We start from the raw sequence: 24,344 nt of genomic DNA on the forward strand, positions 1-24,344 counted from the left end.
TGCGAAATAACATAACTCCGCGGTGACCCCATGTCATATCGGGTCGGTCCCAGTGGCCATCAACGGCCGGGTCCCGTAGCTAATACAGGACATCACCGATCGCGGTGATGCCCTGTATTAACCCTTCAGACGCGGCAATCAAAGTTGACCGCCGCGTCTGAATTGAAAGTGAAAGTAACTCGGCAGCTCAGTCGGGCGGTTCGGGACTGCTGCGAAATCGCGGCATCCCGAAAAGCTTACAGGACACCGGGAGGATCCCTACCTGCCTCCTTGGTGTCCGATCGGCGAATGACTGCTCCGTGTCTGAGATCCAGGCAGGAGCAGTCAAGCGCCGATAAAGCTGATCAATGGCATCTTAATACATGCCAGTGATCAGTGTGTGCAGTGTTATAGCCCCCTATGGGAGCTATAACACTGCATAAAAAAAAGGTTCATGTGATTTAACCCTTTCCCTAATAAGTTTGAATCGCCCCCTTTTCCCATTAAAAAAAAGTGTAAATAAACATATGTGGTATCACCGCGTGCGTAAATGGACGAACTATAAAATTATATCATTAATCCGCACAGTCAATGGCGTACACATAAAAAAAATTCCAAAGTCAAAAATAGTGTCATTTTGGTCACTTTTTATACCATTAAATGAATAAAAAGTCAGATCAAAACAAAAAATTGTACCAATAAAAACTTCAGATCACGGCGCAAAAAATGAGCCCTCAAACTGTGGAAAAGTAAAAAAGTTATAGGGGTCAGAAGATGACATTTTTAAACCTATAAATTTTCCTGCATGTAGTTATGATTTTTTTTTCCCCAGAAGTATGACAAAATCAAACCTATATAAGTAGGGTATCATTTTAACCGTATGGACCTACAAAATAAAGATAAGGTCATTTCTACCAAAAAATGCACTGCACAGAAACGGAAGCCCCCAAAAGTTACAAAATTGCGTTTTTTTCTTCAATTTTGTCGCACAATGATATATATATTTTTTTGTTTCGCCGTGGATTTTTGGGTAAAATTGTCACTGCAAAGTAGAATTGGTGGCGCAAAAAATAAGCTATGAAATGGATTTTTAGGTGGAAAATTGAAAGGGTTATGATTTTTTAAAGGTAAGGAGAAAAAACGAAAATGCAAAAACTGAAACGCTGAGTTCTTAAGGGGATAGAGTGCTGAGTAGCATTTCGGTCATGTGCCAAGAGTTTCTTTCTTATATTTGTTAAATATGACCCGTGGCCTCCCAAAAACAATAAAAAAAATAATTTTTTTTTTTTTTTTTTTTTTTTTTTTTTTTTAAATATGCTATAGTCATTCATTTAGAGCAGTTTCTCCACATATTTGGATACCTTTTATACTTGTTCCAGGCCCCTTTTCACTACGAAGATGTTTACTTCTACAATGCTTTCAATTAAAAATAATTTGATAAAGATGTCGAATAATGGCTCCTGCTGTGATGATGTAGGCATGATTTTTTTTGACCATGATTTATGTGCTTGTGTGTTGATGGGAAATAATCTTTCTCTATCGGCTCCATTGGGGGACACAGACCGTGGGTGTATGCGGCTGTCTCTAGGAGGTATGACACTATGGCAACAAAGAAGTCTGCTCCCCCCAGCAGGATATACCCGCCTCCAGGCCCTGAGCTAATCAGTTTAAGCTTAGTGTCTAAAGGAGGTGGATTTCTCCAGACCAGGTCTTATGTTTTATTTTCCTAGTTAGGGAATGTGTTTAGTTTTTTTTATTCCATTTTCTTTCATGTTTTCAGGTGGGGACTAAGGAACTGTGGCTCACTGTTTCATCATTGCGAGTAAGGGGGCACAGACATTGCGTATATGCGCTTTGCATTCCCTCTCGCCAAAGGTCAGCGCCTGGGGTTGTACCACATGGGTCTGGGTCACCCTATCTCCTTGCTCGCCTCGCTCGCACATGGTAGCCCGGCATGATGCAGGTGATAAAAGCTGGCTGAAGACTTCATAGGAAGACTTCATGAGGTAAGTTCTTCTGACTGAGGTGAGTATATTTCCCTTTCTCCTTAGGTGCAGATTTGTAACAGCTGGAGACCCTCAGTTTTTGGCCCACTTTTCTCATGGGTCTAATGGGGACAGGGGGTCCTTTATTACTGGGGGGAGCAGTGGCAGTTTGGATGGGGCACAATTCTCTACACTTTATTCATATATACTGTGTGTGTGTGGAACGTCTGTGTGTTTTTACATTGAAGCGGCTGACAGCCGCGACGTTCTCTATGCTGGTGCTCAGAGCGCCGGTTTACTTTCACTTTTGGCAGCGGCTGCTGCCGGTGGCGTCTAGTCCGCTCAGTTCCCCGCGAGCGCACATGCATTCGCATGTGCACTCGGGCAAGGAGCGGGCGCCATTACTGACTTCTTGTTAATGCTTCGGCGGCCCGATGCGCTTTAGCTCTGCCCACCCATCTCTGGGCGCGAACTGTACATCAATCGACGCTGTGCGCGCAATTGGTGGCAGGGGCCAATCAGCGGTGCCCCCTGCTCCTAACACGCCCCTCATTTGCTATTGGCCGGCATTTCTCCTCTTTGACAGCCTGCAGACCACCACGGGTTCGAGTCCCGGGTGGGACAGAGTGTTACAGTGTTGTGGTTTAATTTTTTAAATACCGTAGGCCCATTGTGGTCTATGGGGATCTCAAGGCACGTGAAACAGTAAGATAAGCAGACTGCATCAGCAACACAGTGAAATGGAACACAGTCTTGGGGGTGAGAGGTCCAGAACGGCCTCCCTCTAAACAGTTAACTGGAGTGTTAGCCACTCCTTTACTCTGTTAATACTGTAACTCTAAACTGTCTGGTTCTGCTGAATCACTTGTTCTGCCTGCTCCACTGCTCCCCCAGACCCCCTGCTACTCTACCCTAGTTGTTTTTCCAGACCCGGTGGGTTCGGCCACCCCTCCAGCCTAGGTTCCCTTCCTCTCCCAGTCTATATCCGACTTGGCTCAGGTCTCCCGTTATGTGTGACTGCCTTGGAGAGGCCCTCCCTACACCGGCCCTCCGGAGGGTCCCGCCTTCATGGGAAGAGGGCTCCTCTTTCCGATCCCATTCCTCCCGGATGTCGGCTATCCGTTCCGGCCGTTTGGTGGCCACATCAGGTACCTGTAGGCCTTCCTCGGCCTGAAGGGTCCCCTCACCTGTCGACCTCTCTCGGGTGGTTGGTCGCCTCTTACCCGCCAGGATGCCTGGACATGCAACTTCAGGGGAACGTTTTCGAAGTTTATTCCAACCTCTCTGGTCTCCAAGAAAGTCGCCCAGTCTTGGTTCTCGAGTATCTCAGCCAGCATCTTGCGTTCCCATCCCGAATGGAGTCTCTCCGTTTGGTGCTGGCGTCCATGGTTCAAGGGGAGTTTTCGTTCCTCGGTGGACATCAGGATGCCTGCCTCCTCATCTCATTGTTTCCCGGTCATCAGTAGTACCTCCGTCTGGAACTGCAGAGCCGTCATTTTCTATTGTGGCTATCCATTTCGGTCTGGCCACTTCTCCGCGGACCTTTACCAAAGTCCTGGCGCCTGTGAAAGCCTTTTTTTTCCCCGGACAACAGTTGTTTCCGTGATTCCTTATTTGGACTACCTCCTGATCTGAGCTCCAGCAGGACCCAGATCCTGGAGAGTCTTAGTCTCAACCTCCAGACCTTGTCTCACTTCGGTTGGATGGTCATTTGGAACAAGCCCAACCACTCTCCTGGGGCTCCAGTTCGATGCGGCCTCTGCCTGCTTTCGACTCGACACTTTTCAAGAGTCTGATGCCTTCGGCTCCCTGCTCCAGTTTCCATTCGCTTTTGCATGGATGTCCTGGGTCGATTGGCGGCGGCCGTGGAGGCTGTGCCATTTGCCCAGTTTCATCACCGACCACGTCAACTGGTGACTTTCTTCCGGTGTGACAGGTCTCTCGGCTGCAAGATCGTTCTCTCTAGTCAGTCTTGTTGGTCCCTTCTATGGTGGCTTCGTTTTTTCCCCTCATTTTTTTTCGGGGGTGTCCCTTCCTGTCCATCCCTGCCTGTCTGTCAGGCTGGGGAGGTGTTTTCAGGGACTGCCCGGTCTGGGGTCTTGGCCACCCGAGAAACTTTTTCCCCTTCAACATTTTGGGGCCTAGGGCAATTCTTTCTTTGCTTGCTTCTTGGTAATTTACCTCCTGGGCGGAACTCAGGTTTCCAGCCATCTCAGTTATCTTCAGTCTGGCCCTCCCTGGGATGTGATCTTCTAGGCCGGTCCTCAGTCGTCCAGGCCACTGGTCCCTACATCCAGGGGTGTTTGCTGTGATCTGCAACCCCTAGGGCGCTCCAGGCGTGGATCTATGCTTGTCCCGCCACAACCGAACGTTCCTCTCTCTTGGTCGAGCCTTGCCCTACCTTGTCTATTTGGTGGTCGGGCTTTGCCCTACCTTATCTGTTTCCTCCCTTTCTTCTCTTTTCAGGGTTGTGAGGAAACTCTCAGTGGGATGTTTCCGCCATTCTAGTGGCCCAGCCGGCGTGGTAAGTCGTCATGGTCAGGCTCCTGAACGACTTAACGTTGCGCCTTCCCTATCGTCCAGACCTCCTATCTCAGGTCTCCTGCGCCACCCCTATTACCATCTCTGCTTTGACGGCATGGCGGTCGAGACGGCGGTTTCGAGAGCCACGGTTTCTCTTCCCAAGTCATTCGCACCATGCTCAGGGCTCGCTTGTCCTCCTCGGCAAATTTACCACCGTACCTGGCGGTCTTATTTTAGTTGGTGTGAAGCTCAGGTCGTGTCCTGTTACCTTTTTCGGTTTCCCGTCTTCTCTCTTTCTTGCAGTCGGGATTGGAACTGGGGTTGTCTTTCAGTTCCCTTTCTATTATTTTCCAGCGTCCTCTAGCTTCTAATTCACATGTCCGGACCTTCCTTCAAGGAGTGGCGCATGCTGTCCCTCCTTATTGGTCAACTTCTCCCCCTTGGGACTTGAATCTGGTTCTGGGGGTACTCCAAGGTGAACCTTTCGAACCCCTTGGGGAGGTGTCCCTGAGCCTCCTTTCTTGGAAAGTGGCGTTTTCTTGTTGTTATCGCCTCCATTCGGAGAGTGTCTGAATTGGCAGCTCTCTCCTGCCGTTCTCCGTTTCTGGTGCTTCACCAGGACAAGGTTGTCTTCCGGCCAGATCCTTCCTTTTTGCCTAAGGTTGTTTAGGCCTTTCATCTCAATGAGGACATTGTTCTTCCGTCCTTTTGTCCCACTCCTTCTCATTCTAGGGAGCATTTACTCCACAAACTGGATGTGGTTTGGGCTGTTGGGTATTACCTCTCTCTATCTCTTCTTCGTTTCGTCAGTGCGATTTTCTTTTTCGTCCTTTCGGAAGGTCGTCGTAAGGAACAACCTGCTTCCAAGGCCACCACTTCTCTGTGGATCCGGTCTGCCATTTCGGAAGCCTATCGCTGTAGGGGGAAGACTCCTCTCTTCAGGGTTGTGGCTCATTCTACCTGTTTCTGTTGGGGCATCCTGGGCTCTCCAGAACAAGCCTCGGCCTCGCAGATTGCAAGGCGACTACTTGTCTTTGCGCATTTTCTCGAGGTTCTACCCGGTTCATACCTTCGCGTTGGCTGATGCTAGTCTGGGCCGTAAACTGCTGCAGGCGGCAGTGGAACAGCCGTCTGCCTGACTATCTGCCCACCCAAGGGACGGCTTTGGTACGTCCCACGGTCTATGTCCCCCAATGGAGCCGATAGAGAAAAGGAGATTTTTTTTAACACTTACCGTAAAATCTCTTTCTCGAAGGATCCATTGGGGGACACAGCTCCCGGCCTTTTGGTTTTCTCTTTGGTTCTCTGTCTGAGGGTGTGTTCAATTATATCTTTTTTCTTCTGGTTCTCGGACAGTTCGTGTTTTTTTCCCTTGACCTGTCGGTCCTCTCCTATTGCTCTGGTACTAAAACTGATTAGCTCAGGGCCTGGGTATATCCTGCTGGGAGGAGCCGACTTCTTTGTTGCCATAGTGTCATACCTCCTAGAGACAGCAGCATACACCCACGGTCTGTGTCCCCCATTGGATCCTTCGAGAGAGAGATTTTACGGTAAGTGTTAAAAAAAATCTCCTTTTTGCCACTGTGACCTGCACATATTAACCCCTTGGGGGCGGAGGGTTTTTTCAGTTTTTGCACTTTTTTTTTTTCCCCCTCCTTACCTTTTAAAAATCATAACCCTTTCAATTTTGCACCTAAAAATCCATATGACGTCTTATTTTTTGCACCACCAATTCTACTTAAAATCTACGGCGAAACGGGAAAAAAAATAATTGTGCGACAAAATTGAAGAGAAAATGCCATTTTGTAACTTTTGGGGGCTTCAGTTTTTACGCAGTAAATTTTTCGGTAAAAATGACACCTTATCTTTTTTTCTGTAGGTCCATATGATTATAATGATAGGTTTGATTTTGTCGTACTTCTGGTAAAAATCATAACTACATGCATGAAAATGTATATGTTTAAAATTGTCATTTTGTCCCCTATAACTTTTTTATTTTTCCGCGTACAGGGCCATTTTTTTGCGCCGGGAGCTGAAGTTTTTAGCGGTACAATTTTTGTATTGATCGGACTTTTTGATGGCGCTTTATTCATTTTTTTTTTTTTTCATTATATAAAAAGTGACCAGAAATACGCTGTTTTGGATTTTTCTTTTTTGCGCGTACGCCATTGACCGTGTGGTTTAACTAATGATATATATTTTTATAATTTGGACATTTCTGCACAGTGCGATATCATATATGTTTATTTTTATTTACACTTTTTTTTATTTTTTTATGGGAAAAGGGGTGGTGATTAAAACTTTTATTAGGGAAGGGGTTAAATGATCTTTATTCACTTTTTTTCTTTTTTTTTTTCTTGCAGTGTTATAGCTCCCATAGGGGGCTATAACACTGCACACACTGATCTTTTACATTGATCAATGGTTTCTCATAGGAAACCATTGATCAATGATTCTGCCGCTTGACTGCTCATGCCTGGATCTCAGGCACTGAGCAGTCATTCGGCGATCGAACAGCGAGGAGGAAGGTAGGGGACCCTCCTGCTGTTTGGGATGCAGCGATCAGTGCCACGCGCTATTAGCCACGGTCCCGGGTGTTGTTAGAGGCCAGGCCCGACCTGCTGTGGCCCCGTGTTATAGAAAGGGAGTGGACAGAGGGCGTACAGCTAAGCCCTCCGTCCCCAACAGGTTAAAGGGGTTGTTCAGTGGAAAATATAAACTAACTATTCTCCTTCGGCTGAGTACAAAAATAACACTCAATCTCCCCTTCGGTCACTCCCTCCAGTATTGGGGCGCCCCACCTCTGGCCGTTTTTCTCTGATAGTCTGCTTTACAGACATCTTCACTCAACCAATCACTGGCCGCAGTGGTGATTGGGGGGCAGCACTTTCAGTTCCCCTGGCTGTAGGCGCTATGCTCTGCAGCTCGGGAGAGAGATGTGTGACCGGCTGTGGAAGACCCCCCCCCCCCCCCCCCCCCCTCTTCACAAGCTATTTGGTTGGGAAGGCTATGATAAATTTTTTTTTGTTTCTTGCTTTTCAACTATCTTATAGGATCTGTGGTCCTCGCTGTGGAGAAATCCATGAAAATGAAATAGACTGGGGCAAGCGTTGTGTGGACAAATTTGATATTATTGGAATCATTGGGGAAGGCACCTATGGACAGGTGTACAAAGCCAGAGACAAAGACACTGGTAAGAAAAATATAATTCAAAATCTAAGGGTGCGTTCACACGGCCGTTTTCCCCCTTTCTTTTATCCCCGTTTCAGTTCCGTTTTTGCAGACTGTAAAGGGATTAAAAACTGTTTTAAAAAAAATCCCATTCATGTCAATGGGATTTTTTTACAATCCGTTTACATCCCTGTTCACCCGTCTGCACTCCTTTCCGTTTTTTTTTTTCATGGAAGAAAAAACGGCACATGCAGTATTTTTTCTTCCGTGAAAAAAAACGAAGAAAACACGGACATCATAATTTTAACATTGAAGTCTATGGCAAACGGATGAACCTTTAATGTCATCCGTTTGCACCCGGGTTTAAAATATCCGTAATTACATCTGAGCATGCTCAGAAGAGGTGACATCAGCAGACTCCTACAGTGTTGTGGGACTACTACTACTCCCATCATGGAAACAAGTCTGTTCCATTATGGGAGTAGTAGTTCCCCAGCTGCGGGACCGTTGGCTTGGGGGGACTACATTAGTGTTTGTACTACTATCCCCATCATGGATCAGACTCTTTTCCATCATGGGGGTGGTAGTACAGGGGCTGAGGGATTGATCGCACCGGGTCTCACTTCTGAGACCCGATCAGAAGTTATTAAGCAGGGGAGCGGGCGGCATGGTCCGCAACCCTGCGATGTACACAATGTATTTTACTTTAATTTTTAAATTCCCCACAGGGAGCTCTGAATGGCCCGTACTGAGGAGCCATCAGGGCTCCCTGCAGGGATTTTAAAATGGACAATGTATATTAAAAGCTCTGTGGGGGGGCAAGATATATATCTAGCCCCCCAGCGCACTTATAAAGATATAACCCCCGCCAGCACAAAAATATATACCCCGCAGTGTGTATATATGTGTGTGTGTGTGTATATATATATATATATATATATATATATATATATATATATATTGTATAAAAATAAAATATGTGACCCCCTGCAGGCGCATTTATAATTATATACCCCCCGCAGGTGCAATTATCAATATATACCCCCCCCCCCCCCGCGCATATTAATGCAGCGCTATCTGTGAATAGTATTTCACTCGCAGAGCATCGCACCAGCCGTATTCTATCAGCAGCATCGCGGCGGCTGGTGCGATGCTCTGCGAGTAAAATACTTTCTCTATTGGCTCCATTGGGGGACACAGACTGTGGGTGTATGCTGCTGTTTCTAGGAGGTGTGACACTATGGTAAAAAAAAAAAAAAAAAAAAAAGTTGCTCCTCCCAGCAGGATATACCCGCCTTCAGGCTCTGAGCTAATCAGTTTAAGCTTAGTGTCTGAAGGAGGTGGACATGGTCTGAAATTCTCCCAACCAGGTCTTCTGATTTTTTGTTTTCCTAGTATAGGGACATGTTAGTTTTTTATTCCCTTTTCTTTTTTGTTTTCAGGTGGGGACTCAGGGACTCCGGTTCCCTGTTTCCCCATTGCGAGTAAGGGCGCACAGACATTGGAGGGGATTCATCAACATCAGTGTATGGTAGAGCTTTTTTTTTTTTTTTACCCCTTTCTGCTGTGTGTATTTGTAATTTAGCTGCACAAAATTTACTAAACTTACACACTGGTCTCTGTGAATCATGTGCAGTAATAGAATCCAGCCCATCTCAGCTCTTGGGGGAAAAAAAAATATAAGGCAGACTTGTACGTGTGCTCGGAGGTGGTGTATATTTGCGCAAGAAAATGACACTTGCGTCCTTTTTTTGCGCAAAAAAAAAGACGCAGTTAATAAATTCATGTCTACAGGAAAAAGGGCTCTACGGTACACCTGAAGGGTGACATCTTTAGAAAAAGTTCCACCAAAAAAGACGCACAAAAAGAACGCAGGAAATATCCTTGCGCAAGAAAATACACCTAAAATGTCTCTATATAGATTGATGAATCCCCCATTGTGTATATGCGCTGTTCACCCCCCCCCCCTCGCCAACGGTCAGCGCCTGGGTTGGTACCTCATGGGTCCGGGTCGTCCTATTTCCCTGCTCGCCTCGCTCGCGCATAGCAGCCAGGCGTGATGCAGGTAGCTAAATCTGACTGAAGACTTCACTGAAGACTCCATCAGGTAAGTTCTTCTGACTGAGGTAAGTACTTCCTCCCTTTTTCTCCATAGGTTCGGACTTGCAACCTCTGGAGACCCCCTGTTTTTGGCCCACCTTTCAGGTTATGGGGCTGGCTTTTACAGGGGCTGAACTTTTATTCTGGGGGAGCAGTGGCATCTGAGGGGGCATGTAATATATGTCTTACATTGGGCACTTCACTGTGTGTGTGTGTTTTTCGTGCGACTATGTCCGCAGCGCCTTATATGCGACTGTCAGCCGCTGCGCTGGTAGGGGCCGGGCGCTCTCAGCGCCGGCTTGCTTTCACTTCGCCGGCAGCGCCTTATATGCGGCTGACAGCCTCTGATCTGGTATGGGCCAGGCTTATACAGGGGCTGAACTTTTATTCTGGGGGAGCAGTGGCATCTGAGGGGGCATGTAATATATGTCTTACATTGGGCACTTCACTGTGTGTGTTTTTCGTGCGACTATGTCCGCAGCGCCTTATATGCGACTGTCAGCCGCTGCGCTGGTAGGGGCCGGGCGCTCTCAGCGCCGGCTTACTTTCACTTTCTCCAGCAGTATCTGCCGGCGTATTGGCCACACGCTCTATTCCCCGAGCGCATATGCGGCTGACATGTGCGCATGGGACAAGGAGCGGGCACAATTACAGCTTCTTCTCGGCAGTCTATAGCTCCACCCACAGGGCTGGGAGCTCTTCTGAGGCACGAAGCAGCCTCCAATCAGTGCCGTGGGCGAGATTTTCGGTAAGAAGGGGCCATTTAGTTAGTGCCTTGCTTAAGGCTCGCCCCTCTCTTCCTATTGGCTGGCCTGTTTCCTTCACTCTAGCTGCACGAAGCAGAGTTCTCCTCACTGCAGCTGCCAGGGGACACAGACTAGGGTGAGAAAGCTCCTGTTTATATTTTCTCATTATGTCCGAACCCAGAGCTGTTCCTCCCTCTAAACAGAAACCTGGAACTTCAGTGACTTATTTTGTCTGTAAGCACTATAATTTCAAGATGTCTGGCTCTGCTGAGCCCACTTGCCCTGCCTGCTCCACTGCTCCCCCAGACCCCCTGGTACCACCGGATGCCCTTTCGGTTCCGGTGGATTCAGCCGCTCCACCAGCCTGGGTTTCTTCCCTGACCCAGTATATGGCTGACTTGACCCAAGTCTCCCGTTCGGTGGCTGAGGCCTCCAGGCAAGTGGTGTCCGCCTTGAATGAAGGGGTCTTCCTTGCGCAGGGCCTCTGAGAGGACCCGCTCCTCATCTCCACATACTTCACGCTCTCACAAGCGTACTAGGGGTGCCTCGTCTGACTCTTCCATTGAGTCTTCAGATAGATGTGAGCGCTCCCCTTCGCCCCCCTAACCCCCCTCCCCCCCCCCCCCCCGTCATCTGGGCACAAACGTCGCTCCTCCAGAGGACGTTCTCGGAGTCGCCGCTCTGCCACGCCAGAGCCGCATACCCGGTCAGGGTCTCCCCCCTCCAGGACTGCCTCTACTCATTCACATTCTCCTGGTGGACGAGGCTTCCGAGCCGGCATCTGACTCCGAGGACCGCTCGGACTCAGTTGCAAAGGTGAACTCATTGGTGACAGCCATAAGAGACACTTTTCACTTAGAGGACCCAGGATCTTCGGATGTCAATCCAGGAGTATCCTTTCATCGTGCTTAGCCAGCACCTCAAAGGTTCTTCTCTCACGCTGACTTTGACAACATTCTGGAATCTGCATGGAAACCTCCAGACAAGTGGTTCCCGGGAATCAAGACGATTCAAGAATGTTATCCATTTGACAAGGACTTTGTCACTAAGGTGGTTTCCCCTCCCTCTGTGGATCCACCAATCTCCCGGATCTCTAAGGCAACTACACTGCCTCTGGCAGATGCCGCTGCTTTCAAGGATCCCACGGACAAGAAGGTAGAATACTTAGCGAAGTTTGCCTCTGAAGCAGCTGGCTCTTCTCTTCTTCCCATCTTCGCCTCGACATGGGTGTCCAAGGCCCTGTCGGAGTGGTGCCAAAAGCTCCATCAGGATATCTTAGCGGGATCCCCCCCAGAGGATCTATCTGCTCTGGCTCTCCAATGCTCTAAAGCTGGGGACTTCCTGTGCGCAGCTTCCATGCAGTCAGCCCTTTCTGCCTTTGCTGTGGGTCACCTAGCGGCTCTCCGCCGCTCTATGTGGCTTAAAGCTTGGAATGAGGATGCCGCTTCCAAAAGGTCTCTCACTGAGCTTCCCTTTACGGGTGGCCGTCTTTTTGGCAAACGCCTTGATGAGATTATCTCTGAGGCAATGGGAGGTAAGAGTTCCTTGTTACCTCAAAATAAGGCTCGCCCTACTTCCCAAAGGAAGTCCTTTTCCTTTTGGTCCTTTCGGACCTCTGGCTCCAGCAAAGGGTCCGGGCAGGCGCCCTCACGGGACAAGAAGGCTCCCTCGTTCCCGGCACGCCCTTCTTGGAAGTCGGACTCCAACCGGTCCGGCCGTTTTGCGCCCAAATCAGGCAACCGCAAACCCACTTCTGCATGAAGTGAGGCCCCCACCCGCGGTTTCTTCTCGGGTGGGAGGTCGTCTCTTGCTTTTTTGAGACATCTGGACTTCACACATTCAGGACTCTTGGGTCAGGGACGTGGTGTCCAACGGTTACCGAATCGAATTCTCCTCCCTTCCAAGGGATCACTTTTTTTCGATCCCAGGCCCCCCGGTCTCCTCCTCTGGCAAAGCAATTTCGAGCGGCTCTCCAGTCCCTGCTTCTCCAGGGGGTTATTGTTCCCGTTCCTCCAGGGGAACGGTTTTGGGGTTTCTATTCAAATCTTTTTGTGGTCCCCAAGAAGGACTGTTCTGTGCGACCAATCCTAGACCTCAAGCGTCTCAACCGTCACCTTCTTATCCGCAACTTCCGAATGGAATCTCTCCGTTCGTTGGTGGCGTCCCTGGAACAAGGGGAGTTCCATTCATCGGTGGACATCAAGGATGCCTACCTCCATATGCCAATATTTCCAGGCCATCATCGGTACCTCCGCTTTGCGGTTCCGGAGGGGCACTTTCAATTCGTAGCCCTCCCCTTTGGTCTAGCCACGGCTCCTCGGGTCTTTGCAAAGATCCTTGCGCCAGTGATGGGCCTGTTACGGTCGAGGGGATCTCGTTGATACCCTACCTGGACGACCTTCTCATCAAGGCTCCAACCAGAGCCCAGACTCTGGAGAATCTGGACGTCACTCTCCACACTCTGGATCGCTTCGGGTGGATGGTCAACCGGGACAAGTCAGTCCTCCTTCCTGGGACTTCGATTCGACACGGCCTCTTCCCGAATTTGTCTATCGCCGGATGAACGTCTTGCGCTTCGGTCGGGGGTCCGCTCCCTTCGGACCCAGGTCTCAGTCCCCATCTGCACTTGTATGGAAGTCCTGGGTCGGATGGTGGCAACTATGGAGGCTGTACCCTTTGCCCAGTTTCATTACCGCCCCCTTCAACTGGCGATTCTCTCTCGATGGAACAGGTCTCCTCTGTCCCTCGATCATCAGATTGTTCTCCCTCGCAGGGTCCGTCAGTCTCTACTCTGGTGACTCCGCTCCCCCCTTCTTCTCCAAGGGCGGTCGTTTCTTCCCCTTCACTCGCAGGTTGTTACAACGGATGCCAGCCTGTCGGGCTGGGGCGGCGTGTTCAGGGATTGGACGGTTCAGGGACTCTGGTCTCCCCGGGAGACCCTTCTTCCGATAAACGTATTGGAATTACGATTCTTCCTTGTCTTCTTCATTGGGAGTACCGTCTTCAGTCCCGTCCTGTCCGCGTTCAGTCGGACAACGCCACGGCCGTGGCGTACATAAATCTACAGGGTGGCACTCGCAGCTCGGCAGCCATGGCCGAGGTGACCAAGATTCTCACTTGGTCGGAAAGCAAGGTTCCGGCCATTTCGGCGATTCACGTTCCGGGAGTGGTCAACTGGGAAGCGGACTTCCTCAGTCGGTCCTCACCCGTCCCCGGTGAGTGGTCTCTACTTCTAGAGATCTCCGCGCAACTCTGCGACCTCTGGGGCATTCCGGACGTGGACCTCTTCGCGTCCCAGCACAATTGGAAGATCCTTCCTTTTGTGTCCAAGTCCCGGAACCCTCAGGCTCTGGCCGTGGACACCCTAGTGATTCTTTGGGCGGGGTGTGCCCTACCCTATCTGTTCCCTCCTCTTCCGCTCCTTCCCAGGGTGCTGAGGAAGCTCAAGGCAGAGGACGTCCATGCCATTCTGGTAGCTCCAGATTGGCCCCGAAGGTCGTGGTACGCCGACGTAGTCAGGCTCCTGGACGACGCTCCACTGCGCCTTCCGCTCCGTCCGGACCTGCTCACCCCAATTTTACAGTTGCTGCATTTGACGGCGTGGTGGTTGAGACCGCGGTTTTGAGGGCCCGCGGGTTCTCTTCCCAAGTCATTCACACCATGCTCAAGGCTCATAAGCCCTCCTCCCCAAGAATTTACCACCGTATTTGGCGGTCTTATTTTCGTTGGTGTTAAGCTCAGGACTTCTCCCCGGTAACCTTCTCAGTTCCCCGTCTTCTCTCCTTTTTACAGTCGGGGTTGGAACTGGGGTTGTCTCTCAGTTCACTTAAAGGTTAGGTTTCGGCCCTTGCTGTTCTTTTCCTTACGGAAGGTCGTCGCAAGGGACAACCTGCTTCCAAGGCCACCATTTCTCGGTGGATTCGGTCCGCCATTTCGGAAGCCTATCGCTGTAAGGGGAAGATTCCTCCTTTCAGGGTTGTAGCTCATTCTACCCGTTCTGTTGGGGCATCCTGGGCTCTCCAGAATAGAGCTTCGGCCTCGCAGATTTGCAAGGCGGCTACCTGGTCGTCTTTGCACACTTTCTCGAGGTTTTACCGAGTTCATACTTTCGCATCGGCTGATGCTAGTCTGGGTTGTAAAGTGTTGCAGGCGGCAGTGGATCGGCCGTCTGCCTGACTGCTTATCTGCCCACCCAAGGGACGGCTTTGGTACGTCCCACTGTCTGTGTCCCCCAATGGAGCCGATAGAGAAAAGGAGATTTTTGTTTACTTACCGTAAAATCCTCATTCTCGGAGGATCCATTGGGGGACACAGCTCCCGCCCTTTTTGGGATTTCCTTTTGGTTCTCTGTCTGAGGGTGTGTTCAGTTATGTTTTTTCTTCTGGTTCTCGGACAGTTTTGGGTTTTTCTTTGACCTGTTGGTCTCCTCCTATTGCTCTGGAACTTAAACTGATTAGCTCAGAGCCTGAAGGCGGGTATATCCTGCTGGGAGGAGCCGACTTTTTTTTTTTATTACCATAGGGTCACACCTCCTAGAGACAGCAGCATACACCCACGGTCTGTGTGTCCCCTATCCCCCTCCCCCCCCCCCCCCCCAAAGGATCCTCCGAGAAAGAGATTTTACAGTAAGTAAACAAAAATCTCCTTATTCACAGATAGCGCTGCATTAATGACATATGCGCTAGCGGGGAGTCACATAAATGCGCTGGCGGGAGTATATAATTATAAATGCGCCTGCGGGGGGTCACATATATATATATATACTCCGGGGTATATGTTTTTGCACTGGCGGGGGGTATATCTTTATAAATGCGTTGGGGGGCTAGATATATAGCGCTATATATCTTGACCCCCCACAGCGCTTTTAATATACATTGTCCATTTTAAAAATCCCGCAGGGAGCCCTGATTAGCTCCTCAGTACCGGCCATTCAGAGCTCCCTGCTGGGAATTTAAAAAAAAGTTAACTACATTGTGTACATGGCAGGGTTGCGGACCATGCCGCCCCCTCCTCTGCTTAATAACTTCGGATCGGGTCTCAGAAGTGAGACCCGGTGTGATCAATCCCTCAGCCCCTTTACTACTATGCCCATCATGGAAGAGAGTCTGTTCCATGATGGGGATAGTAATACAAGCACTAATGTAGCCTCCCCAGCTGCCGGCAGACTTCTGCAGCCAGGAACTACTACACCCACCATGGAAACAAGTCTGTTCCATGATGGGAGTAGTAGTAGTCCTGGCTGCAGGCATCTGTAGGTGGCAAATTTTTGATTGAAATAAAAAAAAAAAAAAAAAAAAAAAAAAAAACGTTCAAAACGGATACCCGTTTGATCAGCCGTTTTTTATAAACGGAACGGGGGCAAACGGCCGTGTGAACGTACCCTAAATGGGGTTTTAAAGAGAACCTATGGTCAGTATGTGCCTTGGGTGCCCTGATTTAAATGCTTTTTTGATGCCTCTGATTCTAGACATAGGTCCTGTAGATAGAAAGATTAAGCTGCAATACCTTTTTTTTCCCCCTCTTTGCAGGAGAAATGGTGGCTTTAAAGAAAGTGCGTTTGGATAATGAGAAAGAAGGTTTCCCTATCACAGCTATACGGGAAATTAAGATTCTTCGACAGCTCACCCACCAGAGTATTATTAACATGAAGGAGATAGTCACAGACAAAGAGGATGCAGTGGACTTTAAGAAAGATAAAGGTTTGGTTTCTTTAAATACAGTATAACTCTAAAATCTGGATTATAAAATATTTTCTCCTGCAGTAAAAGATTATATTTAATATACATAAAAATATGCTAGAATAATAAAAGTGAGCATGCAACAAGATTGGTGGTGATGGGTTCTGCATGGGAACCAAAAAATTTAAGGCGCAAAAAAATGTTATTAAAAACATCAAATTGGTTTGAGGGTGTGTTAACACTGTCATAGTTTTTAATGGAAGTTATTGAATACAAAGCAAGGAATAGATTCAATCTTTGTGTTCTCTATTCATGATCTGTTCCTGGATTTGTATTCATTAATTACTATTAAAAACCTGAATGAGAACACAACCTAAAGAGGAACAAATATCCCCCCCAAAAATTTGTAAAAGGTATGCAATGCTAAAATAGTGAATAAAAAAATAATAATTTGTGTTTTTATCTACATATCAGCTCAAAATGAACGCGACAGTACTGAAGATAGCACTGGGGGTTCCAGTAAACCACTTGATCAAGGTCCATAGTAAAAGTAATTAGCGTTAAAATTGTATAAAGTGCAAATATAAATATAAGCCGATCCAAACCACTACACCATTATTGACTCTTAGGACTGCTGTTTAAACGCTACAGTGATCGCTCCGCGTGTCACTCAGCTGGATCCCTCGGCTGCTGTGAGCAGCCCTGTGCCACCTAGTACTGAGTGGACTAGATACTGACATTAAAAGACAAAAGCGCTCCCTCGTGTGACACCTTCAGCATGAGAATAAAAAATAGGCGAGCCAAGGGTTAACCGCCTAAAACGGTTGTGCAAATTCCGGCACAACGTGTATATGCAATTGTTTATTTAAGGCTGCTGCACATTCCTCCTCACACTCCCAAGCGTGAATAATAGATTCCAACACCATTCCAAACTCCACGGAAGATAAAAGACAATAAGGTGATCCAGGGGTGATGATGAGAACTTATTTTATTAAAACATGCTGCGCGTTATGAAACTGGACCAGTTTCTTCTTCAGACATGGCAAAAATCACTTAATGCTCAGAATAAATACCCACAATTCCAATCACATGACAGGAAATGACATCAACAATACACACATTTTACAAAATATATAAAAAATAGACAGCAAAAAACATTATAAAACATTGATCTAATACGATTAGTATATTTTCAAACAGTAGTCCGTTCTAAGTGTTTATAGTTCTAAATGAGGTTATAGAAAGGACGACTGATCTAATACTATTAGTACATTTTCAATGTTCTATAATGTTTTTTTTTTTGTCTTTATATAATTTTTATATATTTTGTAAAATGTGTGTATTATTGATGTCATTTCCTGTCATGTGATTGGAATTGTGGGTATTTATTCTGAGCATGAAGTGATTTTTGTCATGACTGAAGAAGAAAATGGTCCGGTTTTGTAACGCGTACCATGTTTTAAAGGACATCTGCTGCGTTACAAACACTTATCCCCTATCCTCAAGATAGGGGATAAGTGTTTGATCGCGTGGGGTCCGAACGCTTGGGCCCCCGGCGATCTCCTGTACGGGGACGCGGCTCTCCCGTGCAGGGGGCGTGCCAGCCGCAGCATGACGTTGCAGCCGGCACGCCTCCTCCATACATCTCTATGGGGGAGGCAGCATTCCTGCCTCCCCGCATCCCCCATAGAACTGTGGCGGGGAGGAGACGGGGCGTCACCGTCTATCTCTAGGTCGACGCTACGCGCCTTAGCGCTCACTATGAGCGCTTATGGCGGCGCCCCGTTAGGGAGATCGGGGGGTCCCAGCGGTCGGACCCCCCGCGATCAAACACTTATCCCTTATCCTGTGGATAGGGGATAAGTGTAATGCCGCTGCAGTTGTCCTTTAAAGGGGGGTATTCCAGGGATTTTTTTTTTTTTATTGGACTATGCTACAGGGGCTGTAAAGTTAGTGTTCATAATATAGTGTCTGTACCTGTGTATGACTGTTTTATCACAACTCTTTTTTGTGATTTTCACCCCACTATTTATTTTTAACAGCATACAAAATTACTGTTGTCTCAGATTTTTCCCAGGTTGCAATGCGGCCAAGACCTGGCTCACTAGTCAGCTGATGACAGGGAGCCTGTCTGCTTCAATGGGTGGAGGGATCAATCTGCAACTAATGCAACAGCTGTAGGCACCCTGATTGAAAACCACAGGTCTTTGAATGGATGCAGTTAATTTATGTTTCTATGAGTGGGATGGCTGATGTGTTGGAGGGAGGAAAATGGAATTGTGTGATTTGTAGTAAAAAAAAAAAATAAAAAATAAAAAGTCAAACAGGAAATACAAGTTCACAAAAAGCTAGCCACAGTGTTCTGGTAATCTCACAACATAGCCATTTAGCCACAAGACAAGCGCAGATCCTTCCTAAGCATATCCACTACTTTTTGCCAGGTATGTACTAAAATCACCGCTTTAATAAAATAAGTTTTCATAATCGCCCCTGGATCACCTTATTGGCAGCGCCTATTATCCTTTTTATTATTTTTTTTATCAACTGGTGCCAGAAAGTTCAAAATATTTGTAAATTACTATTAAAAAAATCTTAATCCTTCCAGTACTTATCAGATGCTGAATGCTCCACAGGAAGTTTTTCTTTTTGATTTTCCTTTGTCTGACTTTTCTCTGCTGACACCTCTATCCACTTTAGGAACTGTCCAGAGCAAGATAGGTTTGCTGTGGGGATTTTCTCATACTCTGGACAGAGGCGTCAGCAGAGAGCACTGTGGTCAGACAGAAAGGAAATGACAAATATTTCACTCATTTAACTACCAAATCTACAGTGAAACAAAAAAAATTATTTGTGGAGCAGAATAAAAAAAAAGGCCATTTTGTATTTTATATAGGTTTTGGTTTATTTTACTACTTTCCTAAAAAAAATTATAACTTTTTGTATGAAAATTATGCATAAAATTGTCATTTTCTGAGCCTTTTATAGTTTTTATTTTTCCATATGCCAGGCTGGTAATGGCGCGGTAATCTGTTTGTTTTCATCTGTATCATTGTGGATCGGACATTTTGATTGCTGTTTACTTAGAGTACCTGTCACCAAATAAAACTTTTAACCAGTTAAGGATGCAGAGCGTACAGGTACGCCTCTGTTCGCAAGTCCATAAGGACTCGAGTCTCGTTACCGGGGTTTAGAGCGGAGAATGCTTCAAACCACATGAATCCAGACTATCAGCAGCCAGGACCTAGGGTTAATGCCGAGCACCGCCGATCGTGCTAATAGCGTGCGGCACCGATCGTTGTTCTTCGCGCTATTAACCCTTTAGACGCGGCGTTCAAAGTTGATCGCTGGGTCTAAAATGAAAGTAGAAGATTCCCGCCAGCTCAATCGGGCCGATTGGAACCATCGTGGTGAAATCGCGATGTCCCGATCAGCTAGAACCCGAGCGGAGGTCCCCTGACCTACCTCCGTCTCTTCCGATAGGAGATTGATTGCTCCAAGCCTGAAATTCAGGCTTGAGCAATCGACCGCCGATTACACTGATCTTTGCCATGTAAATGCATGGCAGTGATCTGTGTATGAGAAGGTATGTGCAGCGAAATAGCCACGGGGGTGCGCTATAACGCTGCAAAAAAAAGTGTAAAAAATAAATAAATTAAAAAATAATAATTTAAAAAAATTAATAAAGATCCCTTCCCTAATAGAAGTAAGAATCACCCCCTTTTTCCCATTTAAAAAAACTAAATAAAAATAAACATGTGGTATCGCCGCGTGCGGAAATGTCCAAACTATAAATATTGTATCGTTTATAAAACCGCACGGTCAATATCGTATGCGCAAAAAAAAAATTACAAAGTCCAAACTAGCGTATTTTTGGTCACTTTTTATATCCTGAAAAAATAAATAAAAAGCGATTAAAAAGTCCAATCAATATAAAAATAGTACCGATAAAAACTTCAGATCACGGTGCAAAAAACGAGCCCTCATACCGGCCTCTATGCGGAAAAATAAAGTTATAGGGGTCAGAAAATGACAATTTTAAATGTATCTAAATTTTCTTGCATGTAGTTATGATTTTTTTTTTTTTAAGTAATACAAAATCAAACCTATAAAAGTAGGGTATCATTTTAATCGTATGGACCTACAGAATAAAGATAAGATGTAATTTTTACCAGAAAATGTTCTGCGCAGAAATGGAAGCCCCCAAAGATACAAAATGGCATTTTTTTCTTCAATTTTGTCACACAATTAATAAAAAAAAATTTTTTACGCTTCGCCGTGGATATTTTGGTAAAATGACACTCACTGCAAAGTAGAATTGGTGGTGCAAAAATAAGCCATAATATGGACTTTTAGGTGCAAAATTTAAAGCGTTATTTTTAGAAGGTTATGAGGAGAAAAAATGAAAATGCAAAAAACTGAAAAACCTTGCACCCTTACGGGGTTAAGGACCCAGGGCGTACCTGTACGGGGGGGGGGGGGTCCTTCAGACCAGCGATCTGCGGTGATTCTGGGTCGTATGGGTGACCCGGAACATAAGGGAGTTCAGGGCTTTCCAAGACACCCCCGATCCCCCTGAATGGATAGAAGTGAGGTGGCAGGGGTGCCTCCAATCCCAGCTATTGGTTGGTCAATTGGAAGGGGGCTTAAAGTTCGGTTCCCCCGTTCTGCCCACCCACGGTAGTCCGGACAGAGCAGAGGAACTCTGTGCTGGAAGCGGCAGTGGAGGTCCCTTACCAAAGGCGGGCGGCAATCCTGCAACTAACGGAAGCCAGGTGAGTTGCTGCCTAGCAACATCTGGTGGGCCACAGTTGACAGTGGTCTCTTATCTGTAGCCCTCCAGATGTTGCAAAACTACAACTCCAGCATGCCCAGGTAGCCATTTGCTATCCGGGCATGCTGGGATTTGTAGTTTTGCAACATTTGGTGGGCCACAGTTTGGAGATCACTGTGCTGTGGTCTCTAAACCGTGGCCCTCCAAATCTTGCGAAACTACAACTCCCAGAATGCACGAACAGCTAACGGCTGTCTCTCCATGCTGGGAGTTGTAGTTGTGTGCCTCCAGCTGTTGCATAACTACAACTCCCAGCATGCACAGTCTGTCAATGCATGCTTGGAGTTGTAGTTTTGCAACAGCTGGAGGTTTGCCCCCTAATGTGAATGTACAGGGTACAATCACAAGGTCGGGTTTACAGTGAGTTTCCTGCTTCAAGTTTGAGCTGTGGCAAATTTTCCACCGCAGCTCAAACTGGCTCTACAAGAACATGCGAGTGTAAAAAATAAATAAATAAATAAATAAATAAAATAAAAAATAAAAAATGGAGCTTTTGAATTTTCTCTGTTGCTTTGCTTCTATTCCTGTGAAACACCTAAAGGGTTAACAAACTTTCTGAATATCATTTTGAATACATAGAGGGGTGCAGTTTCTATCATGGGGTAATTTATGGGGTATTTCTCACAGACCCCTCAAATCCACTTCAAACTCAGCTGGTCCCTGAAAAATTCAGATTTCGAGTTTTTCGTGAAAATTTTGAAAATTGCTGCTATATTTTGAAGACCTCTAATGTCTTCAAAAAGTAAAAACATGGCAACTTTATGATGTCAACATAAAGTGGACATATTGGCCCAGATTTATCAAACTGTGTGAGAGAGAAATTGAGTGATTTTTTCCCCCAGCAACTAATCACAGCTCAGCTTTCACTTTACCAGAGCTCGTAAGCTGAGCTGTGATTGGTTGCTGTGGGAAAATGACTCTATTTTCTCTCACACAGGTTGATAAATCTGGACCATTGTATTTGTGAATCAATATATAATTTATTTGGAATTTCCATTTTCCTTACAAGCAGAAAGTTTCAAAGTTAGAAAAATGCTAAATTTTCATTAAGAAAGGATGCAAGGAACGACGAAAATTTACCACCTATGTTAACCTCTTAAGGATGCAGGGCGTACCTGTATGCCCTGCGCCTGGTCCCGGTATTTAAAACGTGGTCACGCCGGCCGGGTCATACCGGGTCGGTCCCGGCGGCTTATGATAGCCGGGACCCTGGGCTAATAGCGTGCAGCACACATCTGTGCCACGCGCTATTAACCCATCAGACATGGCGATCAAAGTTGATTGCTGCGTCTAAAACGAAAGTAAAAGCTTTCCAGCAGCTCAGTCGGGCTGATCGGGACTATCACGATAAAATCGTGATGTCCCGATCAGCTAGGACGCGAGCGGAGGTCCCATTACCTTGCTCCATCGCGTCCGATCGGCATTTGATTGGTCCAAGCCTGAGCTACAGGCTTGAGCAATCAACCCCCTATTATGCTGATCCATGCAAAGCTATGGCTTTGCAGGGATCAGGGTAAAAGATCAGTGTGTGCAGTGTTATATACCCCTATGGGAGCTATAACACTGCAAAAAAGTAAGTAAAAAAAAAAAATTTAAAGGGGTTGTCCAGCAAAAGGTGATTTTAGTACGTACCTGGCAGACAGTAATGGACATGCTTAGGAAGGATCTGCAGTTGTCTTCGGCTAAATGGCTATGCTGTGAGATTACCATAACACTGTGGCTAGCTTTTTGTGAACTTGTATTTCCTGTTTTCAGTTTTCTTGTTTGCCTACAAATCCCATGATTCAATTTTCCTCCTTCCCACACATCAGGCAACCCACCCATTGAAACATAAATGAGCTGCAGACCTGTGGTTTTCAATAAGGGTGGCTCCAGATGTTGCATTACTTGCAGATTGCTCTCTCCACCCATTGAAGCAGACAGGCTCCCTGTCATCAGCTGACTAGGGAGTCAGGTCTCAACCACATTGCAAGCTGGAAAAACTCCAAGACAGCAGTCATTTTGTATGCTGTTAAAAATAAATATCGGGGTGAAAATCTCATAAGAATTGTGAGAAAACCATCACACACAGGTACAGACACTATATTATGAACTACACTAACTTTACAGCCCCTGTATCATAGTCAAATAAAAAAAAATATCCTGAAATACCCCTTTAATAAAGGTCATTTAACCCCTTCCCTAATAAACATTTGAATCACCCCCCCCCCCCTTTTCCCATTTAAAAAAAAAAAAAAAACTGTGTAAATAAACATATGTGGTATCGCCGTTTGCGGAAATGTCCGAACTATAAAAATATATTGTTAATTAAACCGTACAGTCAATGGTGTACGCGCAAAAAAATTCCAAAGTACAAAATATCATATTTTTGGTCACTTTTTAGATCATGAAAAAATGAATATAAAGTGATCAAAAAGTCCGATCAATACAAAAATGGTACTCATAAAAACTTCAGTAAACGGCGCAAAAAATGAGCCCTCATACCGGCCCGAACACAGAAAAATAAAGTTATAGGGGTCAGAAGATGAGAATTTTTAATCTGTAAATTTTCCTGCATGTAGTTATGATTATTTTCAGAAGTATGACAAAATCAAACCTATATAAGTAGGGTATCATTTAAACGTATGGACCTACAGAATAAAGATAAGGTGTCATTTTTATTGAAAAACTGCGTAGAAATGGAAGCCCCCAAAAGTTACAAAATTACATTTTTTTCTTCAATTTTGTCGCACAATTAAAGAAAAAATTTTCCGTTTCGCTGTGGATTTTTGGTAAAATGACTGTCACTGCAAAGTAGAATTGGTGGCGCAAAAAAAGAAGCCATAATATGGAATTTTATGTGCAAAATTGAAAGCGTTATGATTTTTAGAAGGTCATGAAGAAAAAAGGGGTACGCCGCCTCTAGACATCTTATCCCCTATCCAAAGGATAGGGGATAAGATGTCAGATCGCCAGGGTCCCACTGCTAGGGACCCCGGGGATCGCTGCTGCGGCACCCCGCTATCACTACTGCGCAGAGCGAGTTCGCTCTGCACGTAATGACGGACAATACAGGGGCCGGAGCAGCGTGACATCATGGCTCCGCCCCTCGTGACGTCTCGGCCCGCCCCCGTTAAGGGGACGGGCCGTGATGTCATGAGGGGCGGAGACATGAAGTCACGCTGCTCCGGCCCCTGTATTGTCCGTCATTATGCACAGAGCGAACTCGCTCTGCGCAGTAGTGATAGCGGGGTGCCGCAGCAGCGATCCCCGGGGTCCCCAGCAGCGGGACCGCGGTGATCTAACATCTTATCCCCTATCCTTTGGATAGGGGATAAGATGTCAGGGGCGG

General features: G+C 46.6%; 2 protein-coding genes across 2 annotated transcripts in view; one reads left to right on the forward strand and one right to left on the reverse strand.

Annotated features, from left to right (window-relative positions):
- Positions 1-24,344, forward strand: part of CDK13 (cyclin dependent kinase 13) — a 78,105-nt gene that overhangs the window by 22,370 nt on the left and 31,391 nt on the right. Inside the window, exons 4-5 of the mRNA XM_056520498.1 lie at positions 7,541-7,680; positions 16,033-16,203. Of these exons, the coding sequence (XP_056376473.1) occupies positions 7,541-7,680; positions 16,033-16,203 (311 nt within the window). The remainder of the gene's footprint in view (positions 1-7,540; positions 7,681-16,032; positions 16,204-24,344) is intronic.
- MPLKIP (M-phase specific PLK1 interacting protein) overlaps positions 1-24,344 on the reverse strand; it is a 98,971-nt gene that overhangs the window by 987 nt on the left and 73,640 nt on the right. The window lies entirely within an intron of this gene.

This window comes from Hyla sarda, chromosome 5 (genome assembly GCF_029499605.1).
Source record: "Hyla sarda isolate aHylSar1 chromosome 5, aHylSar1.hap1, whole genome shotgun sequence".
Lineage (NCBI taxonomy): Eukaryota > Metazoa > Chordata > Amphibia > Anura > Hylidae > Hyla > Hyla sarda.